Source organism: Schistosoma mansoni (genome assembly GCF_000237925.1).
Source record: "Schistosoma mansoni, WGS project CABG00000000 data, chromosome 1 unplaced supercontig 0034, strain Puerto Rico, whole genome shotgun sequence".
NCBI classification, from domain to species: domain Eukaryota; kingdom Metazoa; phylum Platyhelminthes; class Trematoda; order Strigeidida; family Schistosomatidae; genus Schistosoma; species Schistosoma mansoni.
Window position 1 is genome coordinate 978246 of NW_017385988.1, and position 21628 is coordinate 999873.

At 36.9% G+C, this 21628-nt stretch overlaps 2 protein-coding genes and 1 non-coding gene across 3 annotated transcripts; all 3 read left to right on the forward strand.

The window, feature by feature from the left end:
- Positions 1-10905: 10905 nt before the first annotated feature.
- Smp_142240 (hypothetical protein) lies at positions 10906-15703 on the forward strand (the record flags this gene model as incomplete). Its single annotated transcript, XM_018791872.1, has 3 exons — positions 10906-11037; positions 13877-14125; positions 15587-15703. 3 exons carry the CDS (start codon positions 10906-10908, stop codon positions 15701-15703), a joined length of 498 nt encoding a protein of 165 aa, XP_018644979.1.
- Positions 15704-17042: 1339 nt separating this feature from the next.
- Smp_tRNA_01327_Thr_AGT.1.1 lies at positions 17043-17114 on the forward strand. Its single transcript has one exon. It is a non-coding gene (tRNA).
- Positions 17115-18612: 1498 nt separating this feature from the next.
- Smp_185560 (hypothetical protein) lies at positions 18613-18806 on the forward strand (the record flags this gene model as incomplete). The annotated part of the gene is made up of 2 exons (XM_018791873.1): positions 18613-18768; positions 18798-18806. 2 exons carry the CDS (start codon positions 18613-18615, stop codon positions 18804-18806), a joined length of 165 nt encoding a protein of 54 aa, XP_018644980.1.
- Positions 18807-21628: the final 2822 nt, after the last annotated feature.

Below are 21628 nucleotides of genomic sequence, written 5' to 3' on the forward strand. Positions count from 1 at the left end.
TATATATATATATATATATATATATATATAGTACAAAAATGTCCGTGAGAAACGTCAAAAAATAGCGTACTAAAAGAGGAAGCGAATCAATGACCTTAAAGGTCCTTTCATATTGAAAATACAAAATGAAGATGAAAATGGGTGCTTCGGGTACGAAAACGAGAATATCGAAATTCCGAAATAAAGCTGCAAAACTGAGATGTTTATCAAGCGAATTACGGGTATCTATCATCCTCAACAATTAGACAGCTTTTATTGAAATATATATGGTCAAGAACACTTGTACAGTGAGAAAATTAATTGTCAATGAACCCTAGTGTAATTTGATGCAATATCAAACATTTACTGTACGGAAGTACACAATAGTGAGAAACAACGATAAACTTTGACAGATAACTGAAGTCTACAAGATAAAGATCAATATGGAAAGTTCCTTCCAGTTTTAACAGCACATTAGCATTAAATAGTCTCTGTGAACTACTACGAAATTGTGTCTATTCAACGAACGGAACAGAATTCATCAGACACGTCAATGTGTGCTAGCTTAAGTATCAGTGACTGGACAGTCCCGTTAGAAATGTGTTTGAATTAGATCTGTTCTTCTCCATAATTCTGAGGTTTATGGTGAAGAAAATTTTATTTTCTGGCGGGAATTTCAACAATAGGAACCAATTTCCGTAACGCATGTCAGTGGAGTTGGAAAGTCGATACTGCTAAACCGTGTTTGGTTCTATTAAGTTCCATGCTTCTAACAGCCTCAACTTCAACATAGCTGAAAATTACTGAATTTGAGGCAGAGTTGGAGCGATACATGGCAGAAGTATGGGTATCATTCATCATTTTGCTACCCAGTAAATTGCTGTCTAACCAAAATGTAGGTGATATTGTTCTCATATCTGATTGTACAATATTTGCTCAAGGTTGATTATCAGTTTCTGGTCTTCGACAAGTACTTGTACTGTGTAAAGTTCAGTTATTTAATGTATCTCAACAACGTGTAGTGGAGATTTCATAGAGTTTGGTAGTTTGGGTAATTGCTTTGACCATACTATTCGTTAAAACCTAACTAACATACCTAGTTTTTAGAACATACTTGATATGACGATGGCCTAAAGTGTACCTCGAGGGAGTCATTCCTTTCGACAAATTCATTTCACATCGGTGAGAACTTTGATTTATCTTCAACCAACAGGTCACATCAGCACTCACGACAAAAACCAAACAATTAGTTAATTCAGCGACTCCTCGCTCATAAATATTCCTAAAGGTCACTAAGCACTCTGATTAGTCGTACAAAAGCTCTCAGTAACTCGAACAATAAACTATTACCAACCACAACCATCTCATTTAGTGTTAATAACAGCAAATTAGGGAGCCAATCGGAAGTGGCTTAATGAGAAGGTCGACCGATGACAATCTGAAGTGACGTCAAGGACAAGCGCATTTGACTGGGTAAGAAACGGGTCAATTTCCTAAAGATGGAGTAGTATATGATGAGTGAGTGTTTTTGCACTTTATTCGGTAGTCCGGTACGCTCTCTCACCCACTATTGTGTTCTCGCTCAGGTAGTCAATGTTGTTCCATCGATGGCACGGACACACTGTGGCAAACTAATTTTTGATCTACTACAGAATTCACAAAACGTCTGGATGTTGATGTAATCTTACAAGAATCATGAGAACCAACACAACGCCTCCATAGTTTAAACATATCAAGCGCAGCACAGTATATACCTTTATACTTACAATGCATACAACACAAAGCTCACAAAGTAATGGTGACCCTTACAAGAATTTTATACCAACTGAAGGATTTCATCAATCGAGGTCTTTTGTTGGATTTATTGGTTCAGATATTTGGCTGCTCAGCTAGGAGCTTGATGTATATCGAACATGTGTATCAAATGGAGCATAGGCTTGTAGTGACCTACTTCTGTGATGAGAACGCGATTGGTATAATAATAACATTTATTATTATAACCAATACCAGTGGTTGTTTTACTGCACTTGTTTGTTTAAGTGCACCAAAGGCACACTTCCTTCCATTGCCTGTGACATTGTATGAACTGGAGTACGCTCGGTAGTCCCGCTTGTAAACTTTGGCTTGTCTCTGTATTCTCTCGATACCACAAGATCGCTAAGAAATGTATCTTATTGCAACCATCAACAGCTTTCTGGTTTTGGGACTACAGAGGGATCGAACTCGATACCTGGCACATAATCTTCCTGTAGTGGTGATCGTAGTCAATCGTGACTCAACACCATCTACAGGTTGATGGGTTGCTTTTCATGAGACTTCAAAAGTATGGTCCGCCTCAAGGAAATTGTGTTTCTGACTTGAGTTAAAGTAAATCGTACATTTTCTAAACTGAATTTTTGGATAGAACTCAGTTTTTTGGACTATGTCCATATGCTCCATCACAAATTTAAGGAGTGTGATCATCGGGTGGGCAAGTAGTCTAGTTCGCGGCTAAGATGTCTAACATCAGTGTATTCAACCGTACAACAACCTCTCGTTGTTCTCAGCCTCAAAGATAGCAGCCAATACGATCATATCAGAAAACCTCCAGAGGAATTGGCCCCACCACTGTAATGCATGTAGTGAAACTATAGTATACAGATGGACCAATGAGATTAAAGATTTCAATCCTTAAAATCTCATTTGCCCATATGGATACATAGCATTTTGGGACTTTGTCTGATGCCAACTCACGATGAAAGATCTAATTCTAATTCCTTACCCTAATTGTTACCTTTCAGTCCTAATTTTAACTCCTCACACTAATTTATAACTCTCTTTCCCGACCCTAGCAAGTAGACGGATCTTCCCAAGATCAATTTTAACATCGCTCAAACATCGTCTATAAACTATTGTCGTAATAGTGTAAATATCTTTCATTACCTATAAGCATATGAAAACTGGCTTCTAATAACCATTCAACCCGTCGGCAGAAATAGCGGCGTTTTTGGACGCTATCTAAGTACTTAGTTTGAACTTTCTTTGTGGTTATAAATATGCTATCTGAGTCGTTATTCTAAGATGTAACTCATTTACTCTAGCTATTTCATCTGAACATGGGACCTGTATCCTGTCTTCCCTCTTACTTCACCAGCAACCATATAATTTCATTTTAATTACTCACTGACAAAAGATTCAATTTCCTCGTTTATGAGATTGAAAAATAGTCAGATATGCTATTATATGTAGTACAATAGTTAATTATACTTCGCTTATAGACGTTACAGAAATTAGAGCTTGGACATGAAAATGAGGCGAAAAGCTTTGCGCATATCTGAACTTACGTCTACTCGTATTTCCTCTACATGGTCCGAATCTGAGTTCAAAATCAACACTTTAGTACTACTGACAGACAGTTCAATTATTTCTCACTTGATGATTACTGGCTATCAGGCAGTGTAACTATTAAAATTAAAGTATTTGATCTGGTCAAAGAAAACAATTCAACTGAACCGAGAATTCGTTCATTGAAACGAACCACTGCATTCTTCTGTGTAGGGTGCGAAGATCCTTCACTATCAACGTTTATCTCAGGGCATAAATCAATTACACAATCCTAAAATCTCTGATGAATGTTCGTATACTGCTCAGTTATACAGATGTTTTCAAATAAGGTTCAACAGAGGATGAGATAATGATATCAATCTTCTCTGACCCTCTGAATAGAGGATTCGGCACTTTCTTCAGTCTTCAACACTTAGTGCGAGTTCACAGAAATTAACAGTCCCATATTTTCACCGGAGATAGCTTTGAAGTTAGCCTGTAAACTATTCAGTTGAGGCTGAATATCCCCCTGAAATTTAAAGGCCGGCCAGGAGTAATTTAAAAAACATCTTGATATTCTCTAAGGACAAATGCTAATATTTTGTTTTAGTTTTCTCGTCAACCTCGGTATCTGAGTTATATATAAAGCGCTAATACGGTACAGTTTACTTAGCGGGTTTCTCAGTTGTAACAAAGAATCCTTATCAGAAGGTTGGAATGTTATTTATTTCTGAGGGCTTCCCAAGTTGAATAATTATTTTGCCCTTCTAATTTTTAGAACGGTAATCTAACAATGTACTTGGTTTTTCGAACGTCTTCATAGATAGTAAAAAGTGTTTGGTATCTTAATAAACTTCTTGAAAATCACTCATTATTTCGAGCTTACTTCTTAGTATAAATCCAATGCCGCATGATATATTCATAAGTTGAGACTAGAAATGCTCAGGCAACAAAATTTTGGAAAATACAGATAACCTATAGAAATTTGGATAGTAACCCATAATATTTAAATAACCTTAAGATATTCGTCACTTTGTTTACGTGGAAGACACTCTTTATCGTAAATTTTGACAAAATCTGAATACGGTAGTAAACTCGAAATGAAAACTGAAAAGAACTTAAGGAATCACTACTCTTTTATACCTATGTCTTCAGTCTTCAGTAATAAGGATAGTAGGTTGATGAACCTGTGTTAATTCTGATAGATTTCCTTCCAGTGAAGGTCCAGCTTCTTCTTGAAAATGTTCACTGATGGTGCTGATACCACTTGTTCTGGCAAAGCGTTCCAGTCAATGACCACTCGATGAGAAAAACAGAACCTCACCTATAGTTTATTAGATCGCGGTTTCAGAACCTTCTTGCTATGACCTCGAAGACTATTAGTGCTGGAGGGAGCAAAAAGATAGGACATATTAACACCCAGATCATAATTAAGGATACGAAATGCCAGTATAAGGTCACCTCGTGTCCTACGATAAGATAAGGGGAAAAGGTTTAGACGTTTTAAACGCTCATCGTAAGGGAGTTTAGAAAGACCCTTTACTAATTTTGTCCCCACACGCTGGACACGCTCAAGCGATTTAGTATCCTTTATCAGACAAGAGCTAGCTGCTTGGATAGAGTATTCTAAGTGTGGCCTTACATAGGTGGGATATAAAATTCGAAACATATCCTCGTCAAAGCATTTAAATGCTCTGCGAAGCGACCATAGCGCGCGAAAGCCTTTGGAAGAAACCGCATTTCAGTGCGTAGTAGTTTTCAAGTCGTGACTTATAGTTACTCCTAAGTCTTTGTGCTCTTGAATGCGTGGAAGAGATGTACCATTAATGGTATAGTGGTAACTAATATCGTGCCCGATGTGCATGAACACGCTCTTCCTGGAATTAACTTCCAGGCCCCAATCATGAGCCCACCCAACCCCAGCAGTAAATAATTTGATCTCGATTTCTGAGCTTTCTGAGAATGTCCTCGCAGATGATCTGTTCTTGATGGTAGGATCGGGAAGGACACAGTAATGCTAACATCATTGTTCAGTATACCGTAAACTAGAATTAGGCCACCTCATAGCGTACGATAAGATAGTGAATATGATAATTATAAGCAATCAAATTTGGTATTTAAACCAGAAATTCCCAGAATTGTTCAGTTTATGCCATAACGTGTACTAATGGTTAGACACTTAAGCCATAGAGGAAGCAGTGAGCTCATTAGATTTCCTATTTAGAATCCGAGTCAGATATACACTAATGCACGTAGCAGTTGTTGTTATATAAAAACACCATATTACAACATCTCGGTCTATCTTCACAAGGTAAGTCGGGAAACCCTTTGTTCATTTGATTTACACCTGTAGGAATTTGTCAAGTTACGGCTTTCTGCCTTAATGTCTTTTTAAAACTTACTCAAATCAACAGCTTTAAAAGTGTACACATACTTTTGGGAAACTAGTGATAATGTAACCTAATAAATTATTTCCTCTGATGGTAAAAGATGTTCTTTAACGTAGTTTGAATAGATGAATCTACGACTCATGAAGCCAACTGGGTGCTTATTTGATATAGGTCTTTATAACACCCTTTTGAACTAGACATGACCACGATTATGATTTTGATAGTTGAACTGCGTCAAATCGAGCACTATAAAATTAGTAAATAAGTTCATGGCTTAACATAACTTGAAGAGTTCTAGTCGTCTCTTGGAAGGAAGGTTCTTTGCAAGTGGTATTATTAGTGCTAGGTTATGTAACCTTATTTTAGGAGCAATCGGGACACAGATGACATTTACAGGATTTGGATTTCCTTTACCTGTCTCGGTTTTACGCAAATAGCTTGATAGTGATCGGAGAGCTTTTTGTGTTTCAAAAGTCTATTTCACTTTCATATGTCAGACGGTTGCGTATATAGTTTTCTATACTTAATACGATACATATGTATTCTATGATCCATTGCAAAATTTTCATTGATTTTTATTGCGCCTGTGACAAATTGGGGCCACTTTATAAACCTTCAGCGGAAAGTATTCAACGTTTTGACAAACAGCTTAAAATATATCTTATTTGTTTTTACCTATCGCACAGTTTTTCATAGTGAAAACATTTCCTTTTTAAGAGCCACTAAACTTTGTAGTATCTGGTACTATATTAAGCCCATATGGGTCATTATGATTTCAGGATAGACCGACTTACTCATTCTTCTTGAGCCAAATTTTGACCATGTCAGTTATTCGCTTATTAACCATGACTGTTTTTGTATGGGCGTAGGTATGTGCACTGCTTATCTTACTCATCACATGTCTGTAGATTATTTTTGTCTGACTACAAATATTGAGTCACGCTGGATTAGGTGTTTTTGGACCACTAGCCTCCTCCACTCCGTATCTTATTCGGAATGTTTGTCTGGACAAATGAGCGCTTGAAGTAAATTAATCGAACTAGACCCGTATTTGACTTCTTAGTACCACCGCCACACAAACTTAGTTCCCAAGGTAAAATACGGAGTTAAATGAAAGATTCATGTTCATAGTATCTTTATACGACCGAACCGGAGTCAGATACTGGGTCACAAAAAGTTATTTAAAATATTATTGATGTTGAAAACAACTAACAAGATTTGAGTAAGGCATGGAGCTCGTTCATGAAGTCACCAACTCCTGATTTGGGTTGTGTATGCGAGCATAACTCAGAGCTCCTACTTTTCCAGATAATAAGGATAAGGTTAGAAAAGCGCAGGACTAACAACGCACACCTTTTTTGCATGGATTTCATGTGCCATTTTTAAGGTTGAAAAAGTATAGACATAATAGACACCTAAAAAATATATATATGTGACTGACCACAAGTATTTACTTTTCACGGTTTATAGATATGCTTTAAAGCTTGTGAAACCTCCATTGTTAACACTGTTCCTTTGCCAGATTCCTTTGGAAGAAACATTGCTTGATCATGCTGACAGCATAACTTTCGATTATCTACATATTTTTATCAGCGCTCAGTGTTTCAAAACCAATCTACTTCTCTTCCTAAAGTCTTGTTTGTTTAGATCATTGAAATCTCAATTTAGCCTCATAATCTATCTCATGCAACATTAGTAACAAGAATTGGATTTTTAAAAATATCATCCATGGCTTCTAGAAGCACACTCTAGGTAACATTTCGGCGCTTTCAATATCCAGCTCCTGTGTCAGAATCAACGACAAACTTTGTTGAATAAAGTCATAAAGTACCAGTGCATATATATTTTATGTCTCTGAAACTTGTTCACATAACTGAAGTTTGATCACTCACTAAACCCATATAACTATATAGAAAATTAACACCGTTCACCCTATGCTCATCTGAAAACTCGATAAATATGCCTTCTTTTGTCGTTAGCTGTACAACATAATCATTCTTTAGTGCAGAACAAAGTGTAGTAGACTGAATTTCAGTTTTCCGGTACTTGGAACTAAATGATTCGGAAGACCAGAGATTTACACCTTTTCCTGTTCATAGTCTGTGCTTACCATTTCTCAGCTTGTAACGTGGATGGAATAAAAGATCGGTTAAAGTTGGAGGGTCTTTAATTTGACGCGAGAAGTTGATGACACGAAGGGCAATATTATCGGTCATAAAAGTAAGCTAAATTTGGGAAAAAACCTAATTTCAGCCTTTAGGGTTTCGTAATAATGCTCATTTGCTGCAACTGTTCTCAGATAATCACTTGTTACTAATAAAAACTAACTTTGAGCACTACTGGAGTACACTATTTGACCTAGTGACTACCTGCACCGGCTCAACAATAGGAATAAATAAACCATACCAAAATGGTGTAAATTTTTTAATGTACATATCTTCGAAGCGTTGCTCGTATAGAATAAAACAACTTAGTGAGTAATTCTGAGGCCAAAATCAATATTTTAAATAAAAACAGCGGGCCGATTGTGACCTGTCAATTGTCTTTGTTGTTGGAGCATTTATACTACTGTCACTTAAAATGTTTTGGAACCTTAAGATATGTTACTGATTTGTATTCTTACTAATATAAAAAAACAAGTCATTACTTCACCATTGAATTCGCTGGTGGAAACTATTTCATTTTACAAACTATATATGGGATTGATACATTAGCAGTTATACTACATTTAGCAACTATCATGTTACCTACTGTTAAAATGGCTCATTCATTCAAATTATTACTATTTTGAATGGTTTTCAACTACAGTGAATATTATCATTTTCTCTCACTTGATTAGCATTGTATTATTTCACTCTCTAAGCGTTTAGTGCATAAACATAACTCAGGCTGAATAAATACTCGACAGTGGAAAATTCGATCTCCTTTAACCGCGCTACTAATATACAAATGTACATGTATTATATCATTAGTCATTAGTTATATACACCATTTTCTTTGTCTTGCCTTAGTACAACTGAAAGCACTGTATTACTTATTACCCCAAAATGAAAGATGTGAATGTACTCTAAATTCATTTAAGGCATACGTTGGTCGTGACAAAATCGTAACACTGTGGTTAGCTTACAGGATTGAGTTCCTCATTTGACAGAATTTAGGATTATAACTCGAAAAAAGTGATATATAGTTCTGTTCTTGTCACAGGTAGTAGTTGTTAGTATCACTCTTTGTCACTTAATACTGGAATCTCAAGATAATCAACGTTCAGGTTGAATGAGACTTTAGCAGATATTTTAAGTGTATGCATTCTTACAACTTTTATATTTCTGAGTTATAAACATTTTTTACTTTATATTTAATCATAGAATGACTAGCTGCTTGTAACATTCAAGGGTTCTAATTTTTAATGTCAAATTTCTACTACCCAGAATTTTGTTCCACTATACGACTTAGTTTTTGACAAAAATATAGGTGTTTTAGTAGAGACCTTCATCTGCATCGTGTCTAGCTATTTGTAATAAAGTCACCACGTACAATTTTACTTCTGGGTTTAATAAAGGATAACAGGAATATGGTTATTTGTGACTATGTCATGATATTTAGTCACAAAATAAGAAAAGTTAATGTAGCCAGTTTTGTTTAGTTCTGCTTCATCATAAATCTTCAAAGCTGAAGGACAAAAGCCAAGTATCTGTTTAAAAATTATAATATTTTGATACTACTGACATTATTTAAGTAGCTTGTCGTGTTTATAGAAAAATCGTCCTGGGCAGAATTAAATAGTAAAATAATATTTACCGATTTATATCATAACTTGGACTCAAGAAGCAAAACCCTAATAAGCAGTGTAAAACGTGATTTAAAGACGGAGTTATGGCTTTCAGTTTGAAACAATGTTTCTACTTCCAGGACTATAAAACAATCAGACTGTGGTCTCTTTAATGAAGGTCTACGTCATTGATACATGACCAGATTCAGAGTTCCGTGGTTTTATTTGGTGTAAAAAATAGCTTACTAAAATACTAGTATCAAATATCGAAGTATTTACATTTGAAGAAATGGTAGATTCTAGTTTAATGATTTTTTATGAGGAGAGTGCAGATTTACAAAAAATAGCTAGTATCATGAACATTAGTTGTCTACGCAAGATACTTCGGATCCGTTGACCAGACACTATCAGCAACAACCTACTGTGGGAAAGAACAAACCAGAATTCATCCAGTGGATGAAGAAATCAGGAAGAAGCGCTGGAAGTGGATAGGACATACATTTAGGAAAGCACCCAACTGCATCACAAGGCAAGCCGTCACATGTAATCCTGAAGGCCAAAGGAAAAGAAGAAGACCAAAGAACACATTACGACGATAAATGGAGACAGACATGAGAAGAATGAACAAAATTGGATAGAATTAGAAAGGAAGGTACATGACAGAGTGAGTAGGTTGGAGAATGCTGGTCGGTGGCTTATGCTCCATTGGGAGTAACAGGCGTAAGTAGTAAGTATGCATGAACATTAGTCAGTAAGAATAGATTCACAATTATTACATGTATTTTCTTAGTAACAGAATTCGTTACAAAAGAACGAAGAAGTCATAAAACCATTTTGATACTTGAATTTACATTTTATTATAACATTAGTGAAAACTTTGATAATTCTGATTACATATCAGAAGGGGTTTGGTGGAGAATTTAGTATTTTCATAGTTGAAATCATGTGTCAATTGAAGCTAGACCACCATCGAAAACCTGGAAGCACTAGACGGCCGTTTCGTCGATCGGTATAAACGAATTAAAATGTAAGTTTTTTAGGTGAATTTAGGTGATTATTTCTTAACTTTCTTCATGAGAACATTTCAGATATTTCCTACTATGTTATCCATAGTTTTGGTGAAGTTTTTTTTAACCCAGTTCTTGGTTGTTGTTTTTTATTGGATCCATTTATTTTCAACCTATTTCAATTTATTTCAGATTCTTGTCTATCAATGAAGAAAAGTGATTTCATCCATCGAACCGATATCATCTATAATCAAAATTACTTCTTTAAAGTAAGCTATAGTCACCTATTCAATTGACATTTACATCATTCTTAAGAATCTTCCAAGTTATCCGATTCATTCTGAGCATTTCAACAAATCAAATCAATTGAATACTTTCAATGGTAATTTTTTATAAACCTCCAATTAATTAAATTTTTATAGTTTATGAAGAAGCTCGTAGTTTATTAAATGAATGGATGATTAAGAATACTTTTGATATTGAAGATTCACATAGTGGGACTGATGATTTTAAGCCAATTACTCCTAATCGAAAAGAAATTAAAAAAGAATGGGATCATCTATTTAAAAATAACAATCTAAAGAATAACGTAAGTTGTCAGAGTATAAAAATCTATGTATCATATTGTAACGTATTTCAAAAAAATTTGCATATTACTGGAATTCTGTCAAGATTTTGTCTGTAGCTATTATATGTGTGAATGTTAAGGCATCTAATATGATCCGGGTGAATGGATAGAGTCATCAGACTTCACATAATATATCTTTCATTGACAGATGAACGTTGTTCACAAAATACATTTTGATTCATTGAAATAATGTTCAGGATTTATTTATCAGATGATTGCTTTTGAATCATGCGTTCTCCGATCTGGATAAGAAGCCTTTTGTTTTCGTTCTGCATATCACTATTAGCCTTTTCTGTTATAGAACTGAGATTCTCTATAACCTATTGTACGAGCACTAAATCAGTCTATCTTGATGTTCATAAAAGCGACCAGTTCTAGTCGTAGATTTCTTATCTGTTCCCTACAACTCTCTCTTTCATTTGATCACTGCTCATGTGGTTGGTGTATCTTTTCCGTATAGATTGACAAATCATATATATGTCGCGATACGTCAGCTGATTACAAATTGATATGATAACATATCGTGCATTACAAACACTTTACTATTATATCCGTAAATTTTTATCTTCGTTGAATCAGTTTTGTTTTACATAGATTGGTAAAAAGCGGCTAATATTGTTTTTCCAGTTCAAATATCGATTAACGGGACCTTAATTCACGGTATTAGAGACGTAATAACAATTATCTCTTGGTTCGTTTACTTAATGTTTCGCTTCTCTGGTTATCAGTAGCATATACCATTGTTCATTAGATATGTGTAAAGTTATGGATACAAAGATATATTGTTGATTAATTAATAGGAAAAGGTCAAAGGGCGGGCAAATCAAAACGTGAAATCGGTCCATAAAGTCATTGGAAGTTGTGCCTAATCGAGTTGGTAGGTTCAGACTAGTTGGTTGGCGCCCTAGTAATCATCGGAACCAGTAGTCGGAGACACTGTGTAACATGATGCAGAATCGATCACAGTAGTGCAAATGCATTCACTCTTTGTCTTTCTTTTGATCCTTAGTTTCAAAATCATTTTATATTGTTTCTTTTATTCAACGAATTAATTCTTTCTTCTGGAATAATTTCGTCTGTAACTAATTTTCTCTATCACCATTGACAATTTTTCTATTCCTACTACTATGCTATTGATTTTTCTGTGGTAACGTAGTTTGACAACTTGAACCGATGCACAAATGCACCAGGTTCTCCGTTACGAATAATTGGCCGACTGATTGACTAGCATTTAACTTCAAAGAAATGTTAGTTCTTGTCAACAACATCTATCATTTCCAGGAGTAAACAAGTTGACTACAGATATAATTTTCATACCTTAGTTATATTCAAGTTAATATTATATTTCTTTAAATACTTTTTAACAACTAAAAATGATGGAGAGAAGTAAAAACCAAACCAATTTGCGACGACTTTGGTTAAGATCGAATACTCCTTTTCATAAAGGTACTTTATGTATCAAAGGATATTAATTTTATTAGATTCTTGGCTTAACGATTAACTGGATTCATGATATTAGTAAGGATTTGTAGTTTGGCATTGTTGATGTTCGAGACTGTGACTGATCAGTTTCTGTTATCATATTTGTGCATCCAGAATATCAACAACAGAAAATTACAAACCCTTAGTATAAGTTTTATATCTGTCGAATAAGTTTGTGGCCCACTGAACTCAGCATTTTAGTAGATATAGTGTTAGCACTTCGAGTTTAAAGTTCTGGTTTTAAATTTCATTGTAAAACACAACTCTGGGATATAGGTATATCCGTCTAATGGATCTTAAATAAGACGAAACTCAGGTCCTGGATTTCAGTGTTATTCGTACATCAAGTGTACTGAATTTATTGTGTTTAATATTTTAATCTTGACTTGGAGGATTTTGCGGCTATATTTATGCATGATGAAGAAATGTTTCCATGATGAATTGGAGACCTATGGTTAGATATTGAAAATCAGAGTTGAGTGGGCAACGGATGAGTATTTTATCCTCGTTTGACATTTCTCGGATGTGCGTACCTACTATCTTTAATGAGAACGAACCCAAGACTTTCACGTTATCGAATTATTGCCTTAGCTTCCAGATATCATTCAGCATATGTCACGTTGGCTACTTTTATCTAAGATAGAGTTTTAACGAATAAAAGCTGATTGTGTCTGAAGTAGCCGCTTAAATGAATAGCGGAGCTAGTATATTCAATTACTCTACTCTGATTTTTGTAAACGGAGATGTATGGTGTTTAGAGGTGCAATCCAGGGTACCAGTTTCGTTTTATTTGGAACTCGTCAACTGAATATAACTGCATCCCAGATTTGATTCTTTCTCCAAAACTCACAACAGCACTGCGTTCGAGTACCGGCATGAAAACCAACTCTGAGATGCAGGTATATTCAGTTGACAAAACGGGCATCTCGGATTCCACTTCTAGCTACCATAGATCTTTGCCCCAAAAATGCTTGTGACTTAATGGCAATATCAAGAAAATCCTCACAGGATGCAAATATTCCAAAAGAGATTGATCGATTGCTGTCCTAAACAACAATGGGAAGATTCAAATAATCAATATATAGAAGTGTTTCACTGTGTTTTCCGATATTTTGCATACTAATACATCAATCTATAAGTAGGTATTAGCTTATGAAGACATTACAATAAACTTTGTGTAGTTTAAGAAAATTTTATATTGTATAGATAGACATTTAAAACTCCATCACTATACGTTTAGCTTAAAAAAGACCATACTACTACAATGTTGATATAATTCTATAGATTTATAAATTTCATTATTTTTTCGAAATTTAAGTTTTCAGATGACTATGAAGTTGATAATCACTTGAAAGACAATCACTATGGAGAATATGATTCTAAAGACTCAGATTTACGTCACATTGGTTATTCATGTCAGCGTCAGTCAACATTGGAAAAAATTCTTCTACGTCAAGAAGAAGCTAAAGCACGACGTGAACTAAGACAAAAAGAATTGGAATCTCGTCGTATTCTTGAAGCTACTGATCGTCAAATAAAAGCACAAATTTTGTACAAAGCAAAACAAGTATATATTTTTATGATACTTCTCTTTATACTATAATTATCTCTTATAGAAGATTCAATGCACCGCTTTTGATGTTTTACTATTCTGTGCATGGATGTGTGTAAATTTATTTATTGGCATCTTCCATGTGGTTTATGACAAATAGCTCAGTTAATAAGGATAATCAGTCAGTCAGTCACAACGTAGAACTTCGTACGTACGTATATCAGTTCGAGTTGCCATACCACATTAGCACAGAGATGCAGTTGTCAATTCAAATCCCATAGTGGTAGAAGTAGTAAAAGTATAAGCAGTAATGTGAAAGATTAGGGTTTGAAGATGTTATTCAAAGAGTATAAACCAGTGAAATACATTTGGGAAGAGAAAAAGGATAGGGATATAAAGAATTCAGAAGATTAGAATTTGGCAGAACACAAAGAGTGGATGCAGTTTTGCTTAATTTATAATTGTGTTCTAAATATCAAAACTGGTTTGTCATCAGGTTATAGATTGGAGTTTCCTGTTACTTCAGAACAGTTCCAACAACATTCATCCGTTACACTTCTATTAATCTTGGAGATCTTATAACCTTATATTCTGAAGATAGTTTTTGCTACGGATTTAAACAAGGCGAAGATAGACTAAAGGCTAGGAAACACTGGATAGCTGTTTCATTATGACATAGAGCGATTCAATTCAAGAACTTTAGGTTTTACAGTGAGCGTGTTACATGTAGACGTCTGAGTTATTATCCAACTATTTATACTTTTGGTTGGCGATGTAATACGAGTTTCATCAGACAGTGTGGGTAGGTGGCTGCCTCACACAGGACAAAATTCAACTTCACTAATCACAATTTTTGACATGAAGTCCAGAAATCTGTCGTAAAACCGGTTACTAGTGATTGTCTAAAGGTCTAGAATTAGATCACAAGTGAGATCACAGGTACACATGGTAATAAGTCCCACAGTGGAATAAACAGATGTCAGGTGCTCTGTGACCTCCGAAGGCTCTCTTGCTAGTGTATATTCGTGACGACAACTATTATCCGACTAAACTAACCTCAGCAAATCTATTTGTTCGACGTTTTCTCAGATCTTTCTTCTTGTCTTTAATATATGTTTACTCAAGTTTCTTTTTATTTTATGATAATTTTGTGAAGTGTTAGAACGAAACATTTTTATTAGGCACGATTTTTGTACCATATTTGCTTCATCCAAGCCGCTCTCCAATAAGAATTTAGATTTAGCTAGAAAAGAAAGATGACATCAGGTTGCGAAATTTTGGAAATGTACAGTAAAACCTAGGAATGTTCATCTTTCATATAATGATGACGACAACCAAAGATGTTATCAATGAGTTCGGTAGGTGGCTATAATGAACACATATCGATCTATTCGTCAATATGTTTTAGTAAATGATATAGGTATTATTAATTAGGTTCTCAAATAATTTCTGCTAATTGGTTTTAAATCAATATAGGACGAAAAATTGAGGCAAGCAGAAGAGAGGCGAGAAGAAGAACTAATTCGCCAGGAGATGGTTCGAATTCGCAAAGAAATAGAACTGGAAAAACAAGCCGCGAAAAACTACAGGTAGCATGAAAAAATATATAATATTCAAAAAGTTTCAATAATTTATGCAAAACAAACATTAAAATTATTAGTATGTGGTTGTGGAGATTTTTACGTTGTTGATAGAGCTCGTGAATCGGTTGATATTAGAACACAATAGAAAAGCATGAAGCACAAGAAGACCGTTATGTACAAGAATGGAACTCCAAAGCAGTGAGCTTTTAGAATCCCGCTAGATGGATTCGAAACAACGACCTACGGTATCGAGTACGAACGCTTGATATACAGACCACGGACGATTCATCATACGGTCAAAAGTCTACACCGTTCAAAGATAATCATATAAAAATGTCCAGAACATGGGTACATAGAAGACTATATCATGAAATATGAAAATGAAAAATAAACAAAACAAAGGAGCAAAGATATGAGAAAAAGAAGCAAAATACAAAAATTCCAAAAAAAATGAAAGGGTAAAAAAGAAAAGGGAAGAGAGCAAAAGTATGAGAACCAAGAAAATTATATCCAAAAAATTTTGTAACTCGATTACCAACATATAGTCACCTGTTCCGCATGAGACATTCGTCAGTGATCTTCCGTGTCTGGTAGGATTAGGGCTTCAGGTGAGTGTGTGGAATGTATGCGCTAATACAAGCTAGTCATGTGAGCAGCTGTTTCAGGTTGGCTTGTGTTTCAGCATGACAACTTGTTGTGGAATTACGCCACACGTGACGATGCTGAGATATCAGTCTGTCTATGAATTGGCGAGCTCATTGTGACGCATTTCGTTCCGAATTCGCTCGTGTCTATAGAACAAGGGATTTGAGGATTGTTATTATCCTACTGTCACTGCTGCTAATCAGAACAGTGAGAGATCGTAGTGAAATGATTGAAGTAGTGCCCCAGTATATATTTATATATATTTACGAATAACTATATGTGTAGATATTTCCATCTACATAGATATAGATATATAAATGTGCAGAATGGATTTCGAGTGATTGATCAAGCATGGAGCGAATTGTTAAGGTGTTTGTTGATGATAATAATACTAATGATAATGAATGGGTTTGTGTGATTCGGAGATGTCTGTAGTAAGTGGGAATAGGTTGATGTTATTTGATATGTGTGATTTTCAGGTGTCGTACTAGTTATATGGTAGTCTAATCGGTGATGTTGGTGTTTGTTGTTGATGCATGAATGTGATGTTTGGAAGAGTGGACGGAGTCAGTTGTAGGACGTGTATTGTTTGTGTTTGTTTTGAGTTGATAGTGTGTGATTGTGTGTGTGTGTGTGTTGATGGTTGGTGTAGTATGTTAGTGAGTTGTGTTGTGTTGAGGTTGGTGTCGTTGGCACATTGCCGCGCCTCCATAGCTCAGTGGTTAGAGCACTGGTCTAGTAAACCAGGGGTCGGGAGTTCAATTCTCCCTGGAGGCAGTGCGTTCGCACTCACTTTGAACTGGGATCATGTTCAAGTGGTGTGACTTTTACTAACTAGCACCACTGATCACCAACCGTGACGAAACACACTCGTCCGTCTTCAACTCCAAACTCACAACTTCACATACAAGTAGACATCGACTCCAGTCAACTAAACCACTTACAAGACGATCAATGAATTGGAACACTGGAGCTGATGATATTATATATCCACCTGTCAACAGCACTGTCATACCCTGTCGTCAGTTGAACTCAGTGGAAATAATTGAGGAGCTCGCCTCTGGTTAACTTTAACACGAACTCACTCAACCAGAAGCATTGAATGTTGAGCGATGCACCGAGAGACGAGCGAGTCATCGGAAACCTGTTTTTCACTCGACTCCGATGCACTTGGAGCATATCAAGTGAGAATATTATCTCCACAGAATTGTGCGACTGTTTGTGTATTTCGGCAACACTTTTGTTAGGGGTAAGGTATCGACCTGTTGAAGAGTGGATAGTGGAGCTGAGTATTCGGTCGGTTGGTGGGCGTGGTGATGCGATTTTCGCTCTCCCCACACCAGTTCGTCTACACAAACATTTGACAGATATTCTCAGACACACACGACACAACAGGAATATGTAAAGATAGGCTTTGATGAGACTTGTTGGTAAACCAGAGTTTAGACGGTTTGCATAGAGCACGGAAGAAGTGAACATCAGTCGTCACGGGCTTCTCCATGGATTGCCACCACGTCGTCACCTGATCGGCATGAGACATTCGTCAGTGATCTTCCGTGTCTGGTAGGATTAGGGCTTCAGGTGAGTGTGTGGAATGTATGCGCTAATACGAGCTAGTCATGTGAGCAGCTGTTTCAGGTTGGCTTGTGTTTCAGCATGACAACTTGTTGTGGAATTACGCCACACGTGACGATGCTGAGATATCAGTCTGTCTATGAATTGGCGAGCTCATTGTGACGCATTTCGTTCCGAATTCGCTCGTGTCTATAGAACAAGGGATTTGAGGATTGTTATTATCCTACTGTCACTGCTGCTAATCAGAACAGTGAGAGATCGTAGTGAAATGATTGAAGTAGTGCCCCAGTATATATTTATATATATTTACGAATAACTATATGTGTAGATATTTCCATCTACATAGATATAGATATATAAATGTGCAGAATGGATTTCGAGTGATTGATCAAGCATGGAGCGAATTGTTAAGGTGTTTGTTGATGATAATAATACTAATGATAATGAATGGGTTTGTGTGATTCGGAGATGTCTGTAGTAAGTGGGAATAGGTTGATGTTATTTGATAATATGTGTGATTTTCAGGTGTCGTACTAGTTATATGGTAGTCTAATCGGTGATGTTGGTGTTTGTTGTTGATGCATGAATGTGATGTTTGGAAGAGTGGACGGAGTCAGTTGTAGGACGTGTATTGTTTGTGTTTGTTTTGAGTTGATAGTGTGTGATTGTGTGTGTGTGTGTGTTGATGGTTGGTGTAGTATGTTAGTGAGTTGTGTTGTGTTGAGGTTGGTGTCGTTGGCACATTGCCGCGCCTCCATAGCTCAGTGGTTAGAGCACTGGTCTAGTAAACCAGGGGTCGGGAGTTCAATTCTCCCTGGAGGCAGTGCGTTCGCACTCACTTTGAACTGGGATCATGTTCAAGTGGTGTGACTTTTACTAACTAGCACCACTGATCACCAACCGTGACGAAACACACTCGTCCGTCTTCAACTCCAAACTCACAACTTCACATACAAGTAGACATCGACTCCAGTCAACTAAACCACTTACAAGACGATCAATGAATTGGAACACTGGAGCTGATGATATTATATATCCACCTGTCAACAGCACTGTCATACCCTGTCGTCAGTTGAACTCAGTGGAAATAATTGAGGAGCTCGCCTCTGGTTAACTTTAACACGAACTCACTCAACCAGAAGCATTGAATGTTGAGCGATGCACCGAGAGACGAGCGAGTCATCGGAAACCTGTTTTTCACTCGACTCCGATGCACTTGGAGCATATCAAGTGAGAATATTATCTCCACAGAATTGTGCGACTGTTTGTGTATTTCGGCAACACTTTTGTTAGGGGTAAGGTATCGACCTGTTGAAGAGTGGATAGTGGAGCTGAGTATTCGGTCGGTTGGTGGGCGTGGTGATGCGATTTTCGCTCTCCCCACACCAGTTCGTCTACACAAACATTTGACAGATATTCTCAGACACACACGACACAACAGGAATATGTAAAGATAGGCTTTGATGAGACTTGTTGGTAAGCCAGAGTTTAGACGGTTTGCATAGAGCACGGAAGAAGTGAACATCAGTCGTCACGGGCTTCTCCATGGATTGCCACCACGTCGTCACCTGATCGGCATGAGACATTCGTCAGTGATCTTCCGTGTCTGGTAGGATTAGGGCTTCAGGTGAGTGTGTGGAATGTATGCGCTAATACGAGCTAGTCATGTGAGCAGCTGTTTCAGGTTGGCTTGTGTTTCAGCATGACAACTTGTTGTGGAATTACGCCACACGTGACGATGCTGAGATATCAGTCTGTCTATGAATTGGCGAGCTCATTGTGACGCATTTCGTTCCGAATTCGCTCGTGTCTATAGAACAAGGAATTTGAGGATTGTTATTATCCTACTGTCACTGCTGCTAATCAGAACAGTGAGAGATCGTAGTGAAATGATTGAAGTAGTGCCCCAGTATATATTTATATATATTTACGAATAACTATATGTGTAGATATTTCCATCTACATAGATATAGATATATAAATGTGCAGAATGGATTTCGAGTGATTGATCAAGCATGGAGCGAATTGTTAAGGTGTTTGTTGATGATAATAATACTAATGATAATGAATGGGTTTGTGTGATTCGGAGATGTCTGTAGTAAGTGGGAATAGGTTGATGTTATTTGATAATATGTGTGATTTTCAGGTGTCGTACTAGTTATGTGGTAGTCTAATCGGTGATGTTGGTGTTTGTTGTTGATGCATGAATGTGATGTTTGGAAGAGTGGATGGAGTCAGTTGTAGGACGTGTATTGTTTGTGTTTGTTTTGAGTTGATAGTGTGTGATTGTGTGTGTGTGTGTGTTGATGGTTGGTGTAGTATGTTAGTGAGTTGTGTTGTGTTGAGGTTGGTGTCGTTGGCACATTGCCGCGCCTCCATAGCTCAGTGGTTAGAGCACTGGTCTAGTAAACCAGGGGTCGGGAGTTCAATTCTCCCTGGAGGCAGTGCGTTCGCACTCACTTTGAACTGGGATCATGTTCAAGTGGTGTGACTTTTACTAACTAGCACCACTGATCACCAACCGTGACGAAACACACTCGTCCGTCTTCAACTCCAAACTCACAACTTCACATACAAGTAGACATCGACTCCAGTCAACTAAACCACTTACAAGACGATCAATGAATTGGAACACTGGAGCTGATGATATTATATATCCACCTGTCAACAGCACTGTCATACCCTGTCGTCAGTTGAACTCAGTGGAAATAATTGAGGAGCTCGCCTCTGGTTAACTTTAACACGAACTCACTCAACCAGAAGCATTGAATGTTGAGCGATGCACCGAGAGACGAACGAGTCATCGGAAACCTGTTTTTCACTCGACTCCGATGCACTTGGAGCATATCAAGTGAGAATATTATCTCCACAGAATTGTGCGACTGTTTGTGTATTTCGGCAACACTTTTGTTAGGGGTAAGGTATCGACCTGTTGAAGAGTGGATAGTGGAGCTGAGTATTCGGTCGGTTGGTGGGCGTGGTGATGCGATTTTCGCTCTCCCCACACCAGTTCGTCTACACAAACATTTGACAGATATTCTCAGACACACACGACACAACAGGAATATGTAAAGATAGGCTTTGATGAGACTTGTTGGTAAGCCAGAGTTTAGACGGTTTGCATAGAGCACGGAAGAAGTGAACATCAGTCGTCACGGGCTTCTCCATGGATTGCCACCACGTCGTCACCTGATCGGCATGAGACATTCGTCAGTGATCTTCCGTGTCTGGTAGGATTAGGGCTTCAGGTGAGTGTGTGGAATGTATGCGCTAATACGAGCTAGTCATGTGAGCAGCTGTTTCAGGTTGGCTTGTGTTTCAGCATGACATCTTGTTGTGGAATTACGCCACACGTGACGATGCTGAGATATCAGTCTGTCTATGAATTGGCGAGCTCATTGTGACGCATTTCGTTCCGAATTCGCTCGTGTCTATAGAACAAGGGATTTGAGGATTGTTATTATCCTACTGTCACTGCTGCTAATCAGAACAGTGAGAGATCGTAGTGAAATGATTGAAGTAGTGCCCCAGTATATATTTATATATATTTACGAATAACTATATGTGTAGATATTTCCATCTACATAGATATAGATATATAAATGTGCAGAATGGATTTCGAGTGATTGATCAAGCATGGAGCGAATTGTTAAGGTGTTTGTTGATGATAATAATACTAATGATAATGAATGGGTTTGTGTGATTCGGAGATGTC